General features: G+C 31.6%; 1 protein-coding gene across 6 annotated transcripts in view; it reads right to left on the bottom strand.

Moving 5' to 3' along the window:
- The window catches only part of LOC100141776 (zinc finger protein 1), a 193074-nt gene that overhangs the window by 6291 nt on the left and 169195 nt on the right, over positions 1–17588 (bottom strand). For 5 of the 6 annotated variants that reach the window (XM_064357844.1, XM_064357845.1, XM_064357843.1 and 2 more), the window contains one exon: positions 5438–5790. In XM_064357844.1, coding sequence (XP_064213914.1) covers positions 5438–5790 — 353 coding nt within the window. Of the gene's footprint in view, positions 1–5437; positions 5791–8155; positions 8300–17588 lie in introns of those variants that run through there. The other variant, XM_008200529.3, reaches the window with a different exon arrangement.

The following is a 17588-nucleotide window of genomic DNA, read 5'->3' as shown; positions in this document are numbered from 1 at the left end:
CCAAAAAATTGCAAGGGTTTTAGGCGAAACAGATCGAACACTAGCAATTTTTTTTGTTCATTTTTGTTGAATTTTCGTTTTTCTTAATACAATAATCGAATTTGAATAATTTGAAAGTAGTCTCATTGTCAAATACATAAATGCGTTGTCAAAAACAGCTTGAATTTTCGTGTACAAAATACTTTTTTATAATTTATTTAGTATTAAAATAAAGTGGGAAAGCTATATTTTCTTGTAATTCGTCGAAAAATGTCAAAAACATAAAGCAGTCAAATACAGAAATCTTGTTGTCAAAAATAAATACAGTTTTTGTTTATGAAGTATGTTGTATCAAAAAGTGGGATTATTTTCTGAAATTCTTAAGATACTATTAACTTTTTTCTGAAAATTGTCAAAAACAAAAAATTTTTTTTCATCAGGTGCAATTCTCTTATTGAAAAAAATAGATTCCTATAATTTAATTAGCATTAAAATGAAGTCTAAATTTTTAAAAAAATGTGAACTACATGTAACATTGTCAAATACAAAAATTACGTTGTCAAAAACAACTTCAATTCTCGTATACAAAATAGTTTTGTACAATTTAACTAGTATTAAAATAAAGTCGGAAAGCTATATTCTTTTGAAATTCGTCGAGAAATGTCAAAAACATAAAGCAGTCAAATACAGAATTGTTTTCTGAAAATTGTCAAAAACAGAAATTTTTTTTTCATCGGGTGCAATTTTTATTGAAAAAATAGATTTTTACAATTTGATTAGCATTAAAATAAAGTCTGAATACAAATAAATGTTTAAAAAAATATAAACTACATGCAACATTGTCAAACACAAAAATTACGTTGTCAAAAACAACTTCAATTCTCGTATACAAAATATTTTTGTACAATTTAACTGGTATTAAAAAAAATCGGAAAGTTATATTCACTTGAAATTCGTCAAAAAATGTCAAAAACATAAAGCAGTCAAATACAGAAATTTTGTTGTCACAAATAGATACAGTTTTTGTTTACGAAGTATGTTATATCAACAAGTGGGATTATTTTCTGAAATTCTTAAGATTCCATCTACTTTTTTCTGAAAATTGTCAAAAACAAAAAATTTTATTTCATCAGGTGCCATTCTCTTATTGAAAAAAATAGGTTTCTACAATTTAATTAGCATTAAAATGAAGTCCAAATGTTTAAAAAAATGTGAACTACATGTAACATTGTCAAATACAAAAATTACGTTGTCAAAAACAATTTCAATTCTCGTATACAAAATAGTTTTGTACTATTTAACTAGTATTAAAATAAAGTCGGAAAGCTATATTCTTTTGAAATTCGTCGAGAAATGTCAAAAACATAAAGCAGTCAAATAGAGAATTGTTTTCTGAAAATTGTCAAAAACAGAAATTTTTTTTTCATCGGGTGCAATTTTTATAGAAAAAATAGATTTTTACAATTTAATTAGCATTAAAATAAAGTCTGAATACAAATAAATGTTTAAAAAAATATAAACTACATGTAACATTGTCAAACACAAAAATTACGTTGTCAAAAACAACTTCAATTCTCGTATACAAAATATTTTTGTACAAATTAACTGGTATTAAAAAAAAAACGGAAAGTTATATTCACTTGAAATTCGTCGAAAAATGTCAAAAACATAAAGCAGTCAAATACAGAAATTTTGTTGTCAAAAATAAATACAGTTTTCGTTTATAGAGTATGTTGTATCAACAAGTGGAATTATTTTCTGAAATTCTTAAGATTCGATGTACTTTTTTCTGGAAATTTAATTAGTATTAAAATGAAGTATAAATGTTTATTATTTTGAAATTCGTCTAAAAAATCAACAAGTCAAATACAGAAATTTTAACTTGAAACTGAAAAAGCGAAATGAAATAACGTATTGATAATTAGCTTACATATTAAAAAAAAGTATTAAATCTTCTCGTTTGCTAAACGGTGAACAAAAAATCTCGTCAGCATTCAGATGTGTCTCGGTGGTTATAAATCACTTTTTTACAACGTGTTTGTTCACTTGTAGAAAAATCTCGCCTATTTATAGCCACCCTCTACCTACACTTAAGGTTAAGGGTGCGGCAATAAACAATTACAGCATCTCGTTGTCATAAACGCGTCTCGAAAACAATAAAGGGGTGATGCATAAAAAAATTTCCTATCTGTATTTCCCTTCGTATAAGATTAAAACAGTCATCACAGGATAAGAAAGAGGGACGTCAAGTAGTGAAATCCGTTGATTCATTAATGATTCACTGCCAAGTGAAATAAATGGGATCGATTTCATGAATCTAGTTTTTCGATTAGTTTTTCTTGTGTGTTAATTATTACGAGAGGTGATGGGGAGGGGAGAGGAGCTTAAAAAATGATAAATGAGTTGGGAAAAAGGTCGACTGTATAATTTTTGACGTTAATATTAATGAAAGTCCTTAATCAATCATTCGGCAATTGCAAGACTTGAGTCTTGCCGAATTTGCTTCTATTTTCGAAAATGAAAATTTTAATGGATTTATGATGACAACACCACCAGCACACACAACGCTCTCACTTCTATGTGTTATTATTAATCGAAATGAGAAAAAAGGATTTTATTTTTAGACGATCTCAAGGTGTGTATTTCTGGAACGTGACCCAGAGGAAAACTCCGTTCTTTGTTACCAACAACAACACAAGGGTGTGTTTTTTGTACATCTTCTCTCCTAATCCAATTAAATTCAAATCTAGATGATCTGTCAAGTTATGACGGACGTACACCTGCTCCACCCAAATAAAAAAATTAAAAGTACACTTGGCTTAGACTATTTCCGACCGATTCTTAGGCTTTTACGACCCAAAACAACATCTGTACATAATTCTGGGTATCGGCTCTTTTCACTAAAAACATTTCCAAGAACCACTCGTCTACGTCCTGATAATTAACGACACACCGATTTATTCATTCCATCAAAACTCCCGTAAACAACTTGAAATTAATGAAATCGTCGCGAAATTTGTAAAAATTATAAACCTCAGCGCCCACATTACTACACACCTACATACATACAAATGTGGCTTAATTCAGTTCAATGAAAAAATGCTTCATTTCCTATTATTATCATACGTGTGGTGTTGTTTCGCACCTATTGCATAATCATTCGGGATTCGAGGAAACGAAAGGTTCCCAACGTATCATCGTAACAAAGGAAAATACGGTAGAGTTTTATAAACATTCAAGATATGAATGAGATTTATGGGAAAGAGAAACCGGTCTCAAAGTTATGGCTACCTGACCACCAATCAAACGGTTCGAGTTTCAGAGGGTGGATGTAAAATGGGGCTTTCAAGGTGAGGGATTTTGTAAATGGGGGGAAAGTTTCACGTTTTTTTTTTTTGAAAATGTCTAGCTGAACGTAATCAAATCAAAATTCTCGAAAATTTCAAGTAAAATGTAAAAAAAATAAAAATTAATGATTATTACGTAATTACTGTACGAAAGTGTAGTAAATTAGTCTTTATAAAAAAACTAACTGCAACTTATAAACGTGGCTTTAGAAAATACAGTGTCAAAAAATTAAAAAACAGTGATTTCTTATATTCAATCTAAGTAAATTATTGTAAATTAACATTTATAGAAAAAATTACGTTAGAAATGTAAAACTAGTCATTTCTTGTAAAAAACAGTCCAGCTAACATTACGTATCGTGTAAATTGGGCTTTCTCAAAATAACGTAACCACAGTGTTAAGAAATAAAAAATTAATGATTACCAAACGGCAATCTATGCGAAAGTGGTAAATTAGTCTTTATTAAACAAAAAAACAATGTGATTGCAACGTTAAAAAATAAAAAACAAAAAAATATTAGTCACGATTACACTACGTGCCTTGTAAACCTGGCTTTATCAAAATAACGTAACCACTGTTAAGAAATAAAAAATTAATAATTACCTAACATCAATCTATGCGAAAGTGGTAAATTGATCTTTACTAAACAAAAAACTACGTGATTGCAACGTTAAAAAATAAAAAACATAAAAAAATATTAGTCAAGAAAACACTAGGAGCCTTGTAAACCTGGCTTTATCAAAATAACGTAACCACAGTGTTAAAAAAAATAATGATTACCTAACGTCAATCTATGCGAAAGTGGTAAATTGATCTTTACTAAACAAAAACAACGTAATTGTAACGTTAAAAAATAAAAAATATTAGTCAAGATGACACTACGTGCCTTGTAAACCTGGCTTTATAAAAATGACGTACCCACAGCGTTAAAAAATAAAAAAAATATGGTTACCGAACGTCAGTCTGTGCGAAAGTGGCAAATCAGTATTTATTAAACAAAAAACAACGTAATTGCAAAGTTAAAAAATGTAAAATACATATTTTTTTATAAAAAAAATAGTCAAGATATCACTACGTGCCTTGTAAACTTGGCTTTATCAAAATATAGTTACCACAGTTTAAAAAAATAAAAATCAGTGATTTCTTTACCATTGTGCAAATAGAATTACATGTTTTGTAAACTAGGCTTTATAAAAATAACGTAACCGTAATACCAAAAAATAAAAAATTAATGATCTATCTTCAAGCAATGAAAAAATAGTAAATAATGATTTTTATCAAGAAAAAATAACGTAACTGCTACCTTAAAAATGTAAAATTAATTATTTCTTACGGAAACGTAGTCAAGATAACGCTACGTGTCTTGTAAACTTGGTTTTATCAAAATATCGTTACCACAGTGTTAAAAACTGAAAAATTAGTGTTTTGTTTACCGTGCCGCCCGATATAATCAGGGATGTCCAAATGAAATTACGTGTTTTATAAACTACTCTTTATAAAAATAACGCAACCGCAACGTTAAAAAATGAAAAAAATTAAGGCATATTTTTAAAGTAAATAAACTTTAACATAAATGCGCCATTAAAAATGTGAAATTAATTATTTTTTAAAGAAATGTAGTGCAGATAACACTACGTGTCTTGTAAACGTGGCTTTATCAAAACCACTTAGCCAAAAATCAGAAAGAAAGAGTGATTTCTTAACTTAATGCAAGATAAAAGGGATGTCCAGATGTTACTTCGTGATGTATAAACTTGGCTTTAGCAATGTACGAAATTAGGAAAAACAATTTTACCGCAGCGTTGAAAAAATTGAAAAGGTGGTTCAAAAAATACTGTAAGTTTTATAAAATCGGCTTTATTAGAATGAAATTAGCATTACCTGAAGGCTGTAAGTCGGGCTTTATCGAAAATAACGCAACCGAAATTGTATGTTGTCTAAAGCCCCGTTCACAGTACGTTACCGGTATATTAAAAAACGTAACGCCAGATAAGATTATGTATTTTGTGAGTCAATCTTTATCGATAATAACGTAAAGACAATGTCAAAAGGTAACGTTTAAGGTTGTTGGAATTGTAAACCGGACTTTATGTTAATTTAGTGCGCTTACCACTTGAGCATTAGGCGAATGCAACAATTCGTGTTTGTCCAGTTGGTCTTTGGTGGCAAAGGAGGTGGTGCATTGCGAGCACCCGAAGGGACCTCCAGTGGAAGGCGTCGTCGGCGAGACGGCGACGTTTGGTGATGTGGACGTCGTTGTCGTCGTCGTTGTTAAAAGTCCATTTTCAGGACTTGAAGCTGTCAAATCGGCGTGCGACGTCTCCATGTGCTCTTTCAACGCATGAAACGTCTGACATCCTTTCTGACACTGCGGACATTTGATGTAATAGTCGCCGTTTGAGCTGGTGGTGGTGTTGAGATCGTCGCTTTCCTTATTACTCACACCGTTTGTCAACGGGGAAACTGCAACACAAAATAAAGACATTTTTTTCCAAATGCTTTGACAAGTAGTTTTAGTTTGACAATGGAATACCAGGCCAAGTGGATTAAAATCACAAGGAACAAAAATTTACGAAAATATAATCACTGTGAATCAACTTTATTACTAATTAAATAACAATGACGGAAAATGTGTAAACCACAATTACATTTATTTATGTAAATAAAGCAAGTTCACATTTCCGTAACAATTGTTTACAATAAAACAAACAAATAAGATTTCCATTTCCCTATTTTTTGTCCTTTTACTAATATCTAAATACAACTTTAATTCGGTAATTGTTTTGATTGAGGTGATGCAAAATAAAGTCATTACTATGAAAATAAACCCACTTCACACTTTTGACATGTGTAACTGTACACAGTAAACGTTAAAATTAACGTAATGTAATTAATTTTACTTTAAATAAACACAATTTACGCAAAAGTGCCCAATTTTTAATTCTAATTTAATTTTCCAAAATACCCATACGAAAAAAATTAACATAACATATCAATAAAGTTCGGTTTACACTCTTCTATCCGTCGCTAAACGTAAAAAAAATATTAAGGGCCTTAAAATTTCTTTTTAGTTTCTCATATATGTCTCGAAAAGTAACATTCGAGAAGCAACGTAATTTTTTTTTCAGTTCAAATAACGTAAGTTTACACTTTCGCTACAATGAAGGCCAGTTCACACAACTTAACGGTACAAATCAAGTTTTGTTTTCAATGATTTTTTTCTGCAGTTTTAAAATAACTATTTACACGAAATTATGTTAATAAAACTCGATTTACACACTTACTGTCGATAAACATAAAAAGTGATTCTTGGATTAAGCAATACGTAAACAGACCTTTAGTTTAATATTCAACCACTGACGTAACGTAATTAATTAAAGTAAGTTTACGCTTTCGTAACGCAACCTAATTAAAAATTATGATAAATTGAAGACCATTCTATACCATGTAAATCAAGCTTTATTTTTAATTCTTTATTTTCTATTGTTTGGAAACTGCGAATATAAAGCCTGGTTTATACTCTAATCCGTCGCTAAACGTAAGAAAGTGTTTTTAAATTAAGCAACACGTAAAAATACCTTGAAAAATAACAATTGATAATTGACGTAACGTAAGCATAAAACGTTTAGTTTTAGTCTAAATAAAGTGAGTTCACGCATTTGTAACGCAACCTAATTTTGTCTGAAAATAATTGGTAATATTTAAAGCCCTGTTCACACAGTTTTAGTGTGCATATCAAGCTTTAATTTAATATTTTTTAAACTGCGACTTTTGTTTGTTGTTAAGGCTCGGTTTACACTTTTACCACGAGGGTAAAAAATGATGCTTATATTAAGCACCACATAAACAGACCTTTAGCTGCGCACATTTATGCCTTGAAATGTTTCATTTGACAATTAACGTAACGCAAGCACAAAAAGTTATTACATTATAAATAACGTAAGGATCTTCCAGGTGATCAATTCACACAACTTTTTGCTAATTTATCGTTATGTTGCTTTGTTTATTTCTAAACGCACCTCTAATTCTATAATTTTCTACACTAATGTTTTAAGGAAAAATTTATATATTTTTTAAATTCATAAATAAAACAAGTGGTAAATTGTACGTTAAAGACTCGCTTACACTATGTACCGGTAAGTCAAGCTTTATTTACTATTTTTTTACCGTTATACAAAAATATTCACACAAAACTACCACTTTAACATGTTGATAAAGACCGGTTTACACTTTGACCAAATAAAAGTAAAAAAGAAATTTACTTTGATAGTCCAGGCATCACATAAACAGACCTTTAGTTACCTATTTATTACGTAACTTAACGTAATGTAACATTTGGAGCCAATTATAAGTGCCGTTCACACTTTTCGCACCATTTAGAACAAAATTATGAAATTAAGCTTTATTCACATTTAGCGTCGTCAAAAATCGGATTAAAATTTTACGTAATTTAATAAAGTGCCGCTTACACTTTAAATAAATTATGGTAATTTAAGTGTCGCAATTTCTTTACCATGGACGCAAGTTTGGGTAATTTGAACGCAACGTAACGCACGGTGACCTAAATAATTTTCAAGCGTTGATTTTTTTCAATCACTCGCTTCGTTAAGTCATGTTCACACACACAAAAAATCAAATGATTGATCTAGTGATGAATCATTCCGCCCCCGCTGAATAAAAATCAAGTCGCCATCGGTTCCCAGCCCACTCGCACCTGTCCAATGTCTGAACAGGTTGTCTTGGCCCCTCCTCCTTGCGCACCTGTCCAATCGTTCAGGTGATACGTGCGGTGGTGGGGGGAATTGGACATAAAGTAATTGGTACTTACGTTGGCAGGTGTTCCATACATTAGCTAGACTCCATAAACGATAGGAGTAACTGTCGTAACAACCAAACATGCTTTCACTGCGCGCCACCATGGCCAACTGAACCGAAAGCGACACGCGACGCTCCAACACTGACTAAACATCCCTCCCTCCTCCACACAGGAGATGAATCCCCCACCACCGGCGCGCGCAAAACGACGTCGCCGACGCCGGACCAACGCCGCCCTCGATAAGCGGCATTTCGATGCGAAAGCGGCCGGAGAGAGGACGTCGCGACGCCAAACGCACAAAATCACGCAAAAAACTACAACTACGACTATCAAACGTCAGTCTATAGCGTTTGATAGAAGTTAAAGTCTTCAATACTTGGAAAAACATTATAAACCGGCTAAAATCAATATTTTTCGACTATCAATGGTCCTGTTATAGCCTTTGATAGTATTTAAAGTCTTGTAAAGTGCGGAACGAGTGGTTTAAATTTGGAAAAACACTATCAAAGTAATTTGAATAAGCCCAAATCAATATTTTTCCAACTAACAATGGTGTAGAGAAAGTTTAAACTTGGAAAAGCGCTATCAAAGTCATTAGAAGCGTTATCAAATCGAACAAACAGCCTTATCAATGAGCGTTCCTCTTCCAAAATCGTTAGTCAGGTCATGATAGGTATGAGTAACGCGTAAACAATCCCTTATCAAGCTTGATAGCTTGTCACAAGATAGAAAAAATCTGGACAAGTGTTCGCCAAATGTTGTGAACGTGGCATACAATAGGTCTCACCTCCCGGAGGTAACAACGTCACCATCTGTCGCTTTTTGCCTGCCACCCTCTTGTTTATGACCGGATTTTTTTTCTCGTTCCACGAACGATTTCTTACGGTTTTAATTAAGAAGATTGAGATATATCGAATTTGCCCTCAGGTGAACAAAGGACGTATTCATTAGAAGATGCGGGTCCATGTGAGGATATAGGGGTGCGCGCAAATCTAGACGGCGGTACAATGGAAATGACCTCGCTTTTATTGTCCGACTGTTTTTATTAAGGGTGGCTTGCGTTTAGATGATTCATCGATTTTATCGGTGAAAAAGCCGGTTTTGGATACTTTTGAGTTTTTAATGTGGGTTTGATATTGCGGGGAGTGGAGGTTTAAAGAAGTGATAGCATTTTTTTAAATTGTTTCGAAATTATTAAAAGGAACAAATAAAAAAGTATTTGTTTTTTAAATTAAATTTAATAATTTTTTGTGGTTTTAGCAAAAATTTCACGAAAAATTTCGTTTGATAAACCAATGAATGATTGTTTAATCATTTGATAGTGTTTTCCTACACTCAAGTTAATTTCTATTAGTTTATAAATATTTTCCATGATAGAAAAAGTCGCTATTTATGGTTTTTGGAAAAATTTTTGAAAAAATCGCAGATTTTAGACATTTTTAAAAAGGTACTGACTGTTTTTTAAACAATTGATATTGATTTTCCAAATTAAAATCTTCTGTTGGATAATTTCAAACAAAAAAAATATTTAAATACGTTCACAAGCAAGCATTTTTATTATTTTTATATAAATTTTAAAAGAGAAAAACGTATTTTGGGAAAATTTTGCTCTTTGATAAACCAAAGAATGTTGCTTCAAGCAATTTTTAGTAGTTTTTCAAAATTTTTCTTACTTTTGTCACCCTTTTAAACTCATTTTACCCTAAAAAACAAACAATTGTTATAGTTTTTGCACTTTTTTTGAGAGTTTGATAAACCAACAAATGTTAATTTAAACAATTGATAGTGTTTTTCTAAATTCAGCTTACTTCCTTCACACTTCTGACCAGTTTTTGCGCCGAAAATCAAACATTTTTATAGTTTTTGTGGGAAAAAATGCGTTTTTGGACATTTTCCCAAAGTTGGAGCTATTTTTTAAGCAATTGATAGCGATTTTCCAAATTTAAATCGCTCGTTTGATGACTTCGATGACTTATAATCGATAACACCATGAGTAAAACGCTCAGAATCAAACATTTTTATAATAAATTTTAAGTAAATTACGTTTTGTGAGAGTTTGATAAAGCAAAAAATATTTTTTTAATTTATTGATAGTGTTTTTCTGAATTTGGGCTCCTTGTTCTATATTTTTGACACAGAGAGCCAACAGTTTCAGCCTCCAATTTGCTTGAAAACGGAACAAGTTCGTTTCTTTGTAAAAACTCTCGGAATGCTCAATTCCCGCCATAAATCATCCCTTAACATCCCTAAAGTGGCTGTTTTGCAGCGTAAAGTGCACTGTTTACCCCTCGTATTTATCTTGAAGTAAGTTTAATTGCGCCAAATCGTTGATTACATCAGAAAAATACGAAATATTTACTTTCGCCGGCAATAAATTCGCCATAATATTTGTTTAGTTTGTCGGTGTGTAAAAAAAATGGTTAAAAATAGAACACGGGAATTGGTGTTCCGGTGTGTAAAAAATTTAATAAAGTTGGAATTCATTAGGTAAAAAAGCTCACTAATTCGGCGACTTTTCTCCGAACGTTCGTTCGCTGTGGCAACAGGTTTCAATAGTTCGATCGCGATTAAAGAGCTTTTGAAAAATGTCGGGAGCTTTGTGGTGTGTAACAGATTGCGGCGGACGCTGTGCGCGCTTATAAAGCTCATTCACATGTTTGCTTTTTAAAAATTTGCGAGGCGAAATTAAAAACGGGAAATTGGACATATACCTGGATCATCCAAGCCATCGAAGGGAAGTCGTAAAAGCTTGTTTGTAATTAGTGTTTATTGCGGTGTAGTTTTACGCCGGAAACGGATTAAGACTTCTGAAGGATTTTAGGGAGGCCGACCCAGAGGGACGTCCTCTTTGTTCCAAAAAAAATTACAAACAAATTTACTACGAGTGTGTTTATGAATGAATGATCTACTTTTTCAGGTACAGAGGTTTGGGGATGTTTTCAATATTTTGCACCAACAAAATCACTGTATAATATTAATTAAAATAAAAAAAACTACAATAATTACTTATAAAAAAATCAGAAAACAGAAAACAGTTTTTTATTACTTCTCATTTGCTTTCCAATCCAGTTTTTGTAACTTTTTGCAATACAGGGAGCCAAAAGTTTTAAATAATTTTTTGCTCAACCGTATTTGAACATGATTTGTTTGTTTTTTAACTTTACTACGAGCATTTCTAGACTCACAAAATAAAACTTTTCCAAATTTTTCAAACTCAAAAATGAACGAAAATTTCAATAAGTGCCAAAAATGGCCCCTTGTTGATATGACACCATTTGATGTAAAAAATATTTAAATAATGCTCAACACAGTGAGAAAAAAATCTAACAATCTCATTTTTGTGTGTTGTCCTTTATTATTCATTTCCACTTTTTTGGGTAATTTTTTGAAAATTCTTTTCTACATTTTGCATTGCGAAGCCCCAAAATTTTTTATTATTTTAGGCAATAATATTTAAGTAAAAAAGTTTTTAAAAGGAAAATGTAGCGAAAAGTCACTGAATTCAAATAAAGGCTCCGAAACGGACCTTTTATGGAAAAAAAAATTGGTTTATTCACTAAAATAAAATAAATACAGACTTTACTTCTCGTCTTTCTAGATTGAGCAAAATTTTAAAAATCTGAAACTTAAAAATGAACGAAAATTTCAATAAGTACCAAAAATGGCCCCTTTTTGTTCCAGTTCCTTCAATATTTTGGGTAATTTCTTCAAAAAACTGCTCTACATTTTTTATTTTGAAAATCCTAAAATACTCCAATGTTTCTCTCATTTTCATCCACCAATATTTAAATAAAAAGTAGTTTTTATAAGAAAAAATGATATTCAACTCAAATAGTGGTTTAAAATGAACCCTTTTCGGAAATAAATAAAATTTTGATTTACTGACTAGAATACAAATAAATATCGACCCTTTCTAGGCTCGTAAAGTAAAAAAAAACAGAGGACAAATAAAGAAAATTTTTACATAAGTAATTAATTATAAAATTCGAGTGCTAAAAATGGCTCTTTTTTATAAAAAGTATTTAAGCGATTTAAAAAAAACTTCTAAATAATTTAACAATCTCACTTTTGCTCGATTTAAATAAACAAAATATTGAAGTTCGTTATTATTTAGTATTTGCCTTTTTTGGGTAATTTTTTGAAATATATCCCTCTACTAAATTTTGCAGTGCAAAGACTGGAAAATAGCCTCAGTTTTTTAGCCAACAATATATTAAAAAGAAACAGTTTTTACAAAAGAAATAGTCACTGAATTCCAATAAAGGTCCCAAAAAGTACCTTTTTAGGAAATAAATTAAACTTTGGTTTTTTATTAAAATAAATTTCATTTCGAGCCTTTTTGGCCACAAATAGTGGATTCCAAAGTGTAAATAAAAAACTTGCCAAAATTACAAAGTTCAAAACGTGCCAAAAACGTCTAAGAATTTTTTGGGTTTGATTTACTGAAGTTGGAAATTTTAATTTCGGCAAATAAAATTCTTGTTTGTTGTTTCACCTCTGCCACCTTTTGTAATTTTTGTCGCTCGCTTCGTGCGAATAAATCACCTCTGGCATTCGAGACGTTGCACGACGATCCTCGGGATATTTTAAAGTTAATTTAAGATGTACAATAGGTTACAATGGCACGGAATGAGCTAGTTATAACACAACTCGGCGAGGATAATGCAACATGTCAGTTCGTTGCGCGACTAACGAAAACACCTTTCCCTCACACAATAATTGTTTCGCGAGTTTCCACGACAAAGGAAATGGAAATTACTGTCTAGGTATATACACCGTCCCTCTTTCTCCTTTCGTCCTTGTTGAATTATAGTCGAAAAGCGGCACTTGACTTAATTACTCAGCGCCCAGTAATTGCGATTCATTTCGGGAAAAAGTAAATCCAGACATCTGACAATGTCGGCAATTAGACTTTGAGAGTTTTAAACTCGATGAAAAATACTCTATTTTTTTTGCTTTATATTCAATGATTCGATGAATTATCGACACTCGATCGTGGCTTGGAACCGTTTCAAAAAAAGAATAAAGTCGGAGCCATTTTTTATGTGACCCCTATTCGCTTAAAAGTGTTTAGATAGGTGCTGGCATAAATCTAAACTATATCGAAAATAAATCCAAAAAATGGGTCATTTTTTTAATCAAAAGTCAGACCAAGAATTTTAGGAAGACAAACTTTTAGTTATCTAGGTAATTTAAAAATAAACCCATCGAAGAATCGTAAAAGAAACAGCAAATGTTTGCAATTTTTAAAAATTAAAAACTTTTTTATGGTACCTCTGAAACTACCAGTCATATCAACAAAATTCTTACAGATTACGACTCCTTGATTCATTTCACCATAAAATAAATGTCTGGAATAAGCATTCATTTGAAAATCTTGCAATAAATAGCCAGTACTGTAAAAATGTCAAAAATTTTTTGGAATTTTTGATGATATCTCTGGAACCACAAGTCATTTTGAGGTGGCTCTGAAAAATTTGGATTCCGTGGTTTATTTTACGTAAGAATCGGTGATTGGAATAAGAATATATATAAAAATCGTAAAATAAACAGCTATTGTTTGCAGTTTTCAAAAATTGACAAAGAAATATTACATTTTTTTGAAGATATCTTTGAAACTACTAGTTAAATCGAAATAAATTTTGCATATTTAGGTCCCTTGTCTCGTTTTACGTTAGATCCAATGGCCTTAATAAAAATCTGTGTAAAAAAATTTGAAGGAGCAGCAAATGTTTGCAATTTGCAAAAATTTGCATAAAGTTTTTTCGATTTTTTGATGTTACCTCTGGAATTACCAGTCCTATCAACAAAATTTTTACAGATCTCGATTCCTTGGTTAATTGTGCAATTGAGTACATAGTTGAAATAAGCATATATTTGAAAATCTTGAAATAAATAGTCAATGTTTGGTATTTTCAAAAATTTGCTCCAAAAATTTTGTAATTTTTGACGGTATCTCTGAAACCACAAGTCATATCGAAGTGACTCTAGCAAATTCAGATTCCGTGGCTCATTTTACGTTAGAAGCGGTGATTGGAATAATAATATACATAAAAATCGTAAAATAAACAGCTATTGTTTGTAATTTTCATGAATTGACAAAGAAATATTACATTTTTTTGAGGATATCTTTAAAACTATTAGCCAAATCGAAATAAAGTTGGCATATTTAGGTTCCTTGTTTTGTTTTACGTTAGATCCAATGGTTTTAATAAGAATCTGTTTAAAAAATTTGAAAGGAGCAACAAATGTTTGCAATTTTCAAAAATTAGCATAAAGTTCTTTCGTTTTTTTGATGGTACCTCTGGAATTACCAGTCCTATCAACAAAATTTTTACAGATTTCGATTCCTTGGTTAATTTTGCAATAGAATACATCGCTGGAATAGGCATATATTTGAAAATGTTGAAATAAATAGCCAATGTTTGGTATTTTCAAAAAAATACTCCAAAAATTTTGTAGTTTTTGACGGTATCTCTGGAACCACAAGTCATATTGAGGTGGCTCTGGTAAATTCCGATTCCGTGGCTCATTTTACGTAAGAATCGGTGATTGGAATAAGCATTTATCTAAAAATCGTGAAACAAACAGCTAATGTTTGCAGTTTTGAAAAATTGACCAAGAAATTTCAATTTTTTTGGGGTTATCGTTGGAACCATTAGTCGGAACGAAATAAATTTAACGATTTATTTAACGTTAGGATGCATAGTCTCAAAAAAAATCTCAAAATAAAAAGCCAATTTTTGCCGTTTTCGAAAAAGGCCCCAAAATTTTGGAAATTTGACGATATCTCTGGTACTACAACTCAAATCTAGAAAATTTTTGCACATTTGGATTGTCTGACTCATGTTACATGAGGAACATGTATTTTAATTAGATTCGTTATAAAAAAGGACCCAAAATTTTGGGTCACAGCACGAAAAATTGTTCGATTGTAAAAAATTGAAAAAAAAATTAGTGGTGATTAAAGTAGATTTGTGTCGTCTGGCGGTTGCATTTCTCCCTAATTTCTGTATCTAAAAGCATGGAATTTATCGTTTTGGTGTTGTCTCCGCCCCCTAGCAAGTTAAAAGGAGCAAGTAGTTGATTTTGTTTGTCCCTTGCGATATGAGATCTCCCTCCATATCCATGCATGTTACTTTTCTGTGAAAACGTCTCGTTTGATTTTCCTTCTGTAATCTTTCGTCCATATCTCATAAGTCTTAAACAATCGTGTCTTTTGGCGAAAAGAGCTCGCTCCGCGTCGAATATTATAATTTGCTCGTTCGTTTCTTGAGAGAAGGGTGAGTCTCTATGTTTTTCTTTTCGTTGATAAAGAAGGGCGAGCAAACAACGCCAACTCAAAGTGAGAGACAATTCAGCGACATTTGTAAAAAAGCTATATAAAGCGATGCGAAACTATAAAACTCTTTGCCTAAAATTAGTCCGGGTGCTGCACAAAGAAGACAAATTGTTCGCTCGAGTTTCCTCTTTTGTTGTGTTATATATGACCCTCGCGATTCTTTCGTCGCAATTAGCGCCTCGTCTTGAGTAGGTACATTTTTAATTCCTCAATTCGGCTATTATAAACACAACATTAATTATCAATTTCGTTGGCAGCGGCGCCTCGACGCTATTGTTTCGACGGCGGCATTTTTAATTGAGATTATTGCACCATCTTTATTCAAATGAACATTGCTCTTACAACGGCCGCCCCCCATTAAAAGTATGCATAATTATTACATCCACCGAGAGAATTGTCTCTGGAATTAGTCATTTGTGCGTTACTAATTGTAATCTTAATCTCCCTCATAACCCCATCATTATTTCATTACGACACTAAAACTTTCTTTTCACTCGGCAACGGCGACGTCTACACGTGCATCAAACGGCACAAGACCAAAAACTAAATGTTTACAACGCGGGAGAGCAAATATCGATAAATCATCGCTTTTTTCTCCATTCTACCACAAGCAAGAAAAGGGAGATTTTATGGGAGGCCATTGTTACCTATAAAAATACCTATTGTGAGGAAGGACGCCACGATTCACGTGGCGGCGGCGACGCCGGCTCGGGTTATGTTTAATGACGACGAAAAGAAATGCTGCCAACTGAGCGAAAACACTGCGTGCCACCAATCCAATCAATAAATAAATTAACACAAGCTTTTCTAGCTCCATTTTTCGGCCCCAAAATGCGAAATTCTATACTATAACATCTACATAATTAACTGAAAATATGTACACGCAATTCCCAAGATAATTAAAGACGAGGCCTATTTTGGGCACTTTTTGGCACTTTTGAAAATATCAAACCTTAATTATTTTTATTACCATATTTGCAAAAAATTCTCATATCGAATCTGCTAGTGTTATGTAAATACAAATCGTGGTTCCAAAAATTTTGGCAAAAATTCCAAAATTTTGGGTCCTTTTTAAAAAAATATTGGCTAATTATATCGAAATTTTTGTATAAATTCTTATGAATCTAACGTAAAACAAGTCAAAGAACTCAAATATGCAACATTTATTTCGATTCAGCTAATATGGTTTTAAAGATATTCTGACAAAAATCAAATTTCTTAGTCAATTTTTAAAAACTGCAAACAGTAAGTATTTATTTTACGATTTTTATATGAATGCTTTTTCCAATCACTGATTCTTACGTAAAATGAGTCACGGAATTCGAATCTACTTGAGTTACCTCACGATAACCTGTAGTTCAAGAGATATTACCAAAAATACCCAAAATTTTTGGGTAACTTTTTAAAAATACCAAATATTGGCTATTTATTTCAAGATTTTCAAATACCTTCCTGTTGTAATCATTTATTCTGTTGCAAAATGAAACAAGGAATCGAAATCTGTAAGAATTTTGTTGATAGGACTAACATTTTCAGAGATACCATACAAAAAGCAAAAAAAAATTTAATTTTTGAAAATTGCAAACATTTGCTGCTGCCTTCAAATTTTTTAAATAGATTCTTATGAATACCGTTGGATCTAACGCAAAACTAGTCAAGGAAGCCAAATATGCAAAATTTATTGCCATTTGACTAATGCTACCAGGGATATACTCAAAAAATTAAAAATTCTTAATCAATTTTGAAAAACTGCAACACTCACTATTTGTTTTACGATTTTTACATATACTCTTTTTTCAATCACTGATTCTTATGTAAAATGAGTCACGGAATTCGAATCTACTTGAGTTATCTCAATTTGACTTGTTGTTCCAGAGGTATCGCCAAAACTACCCAAAATTTTTGGGTAACTTTTTGAAAATACCAAACATTGGCTATCTGTTTCAAGATTTTCAATCACCTTGCTATTTCAACCATATACTTTGTTGCAAAATGAACCAAGGAATCGAAATCTGTAAGAATTTTGTTGGTTGAACTGACATTTTCAGAATTACCATAAAAAGAGCAAAAAATTTTATGTTAATTTTTGAAAATTGCAAACAT

This window comes from Tribolium castaneum, chromosome 7, assembly GCF_031307605.1.
Source record: "Tribolium castaneum strain GA2 chromosome 7, icTriCast1.1, whole genome shotgun sequence".
Taxonomy (NCBI): domain Eukaryota; kingdom Metazoa; phylum Arthropoda; class Insecta; order Coleoptera; family Tenebrionidae; genus Tribolium; species Tribolium castaneum.
The sequence above is the reverse complement of the archived record's forward strand: the minus strand, read 5'-3'. Positions and strand labels throughout refer to the sequence as shown.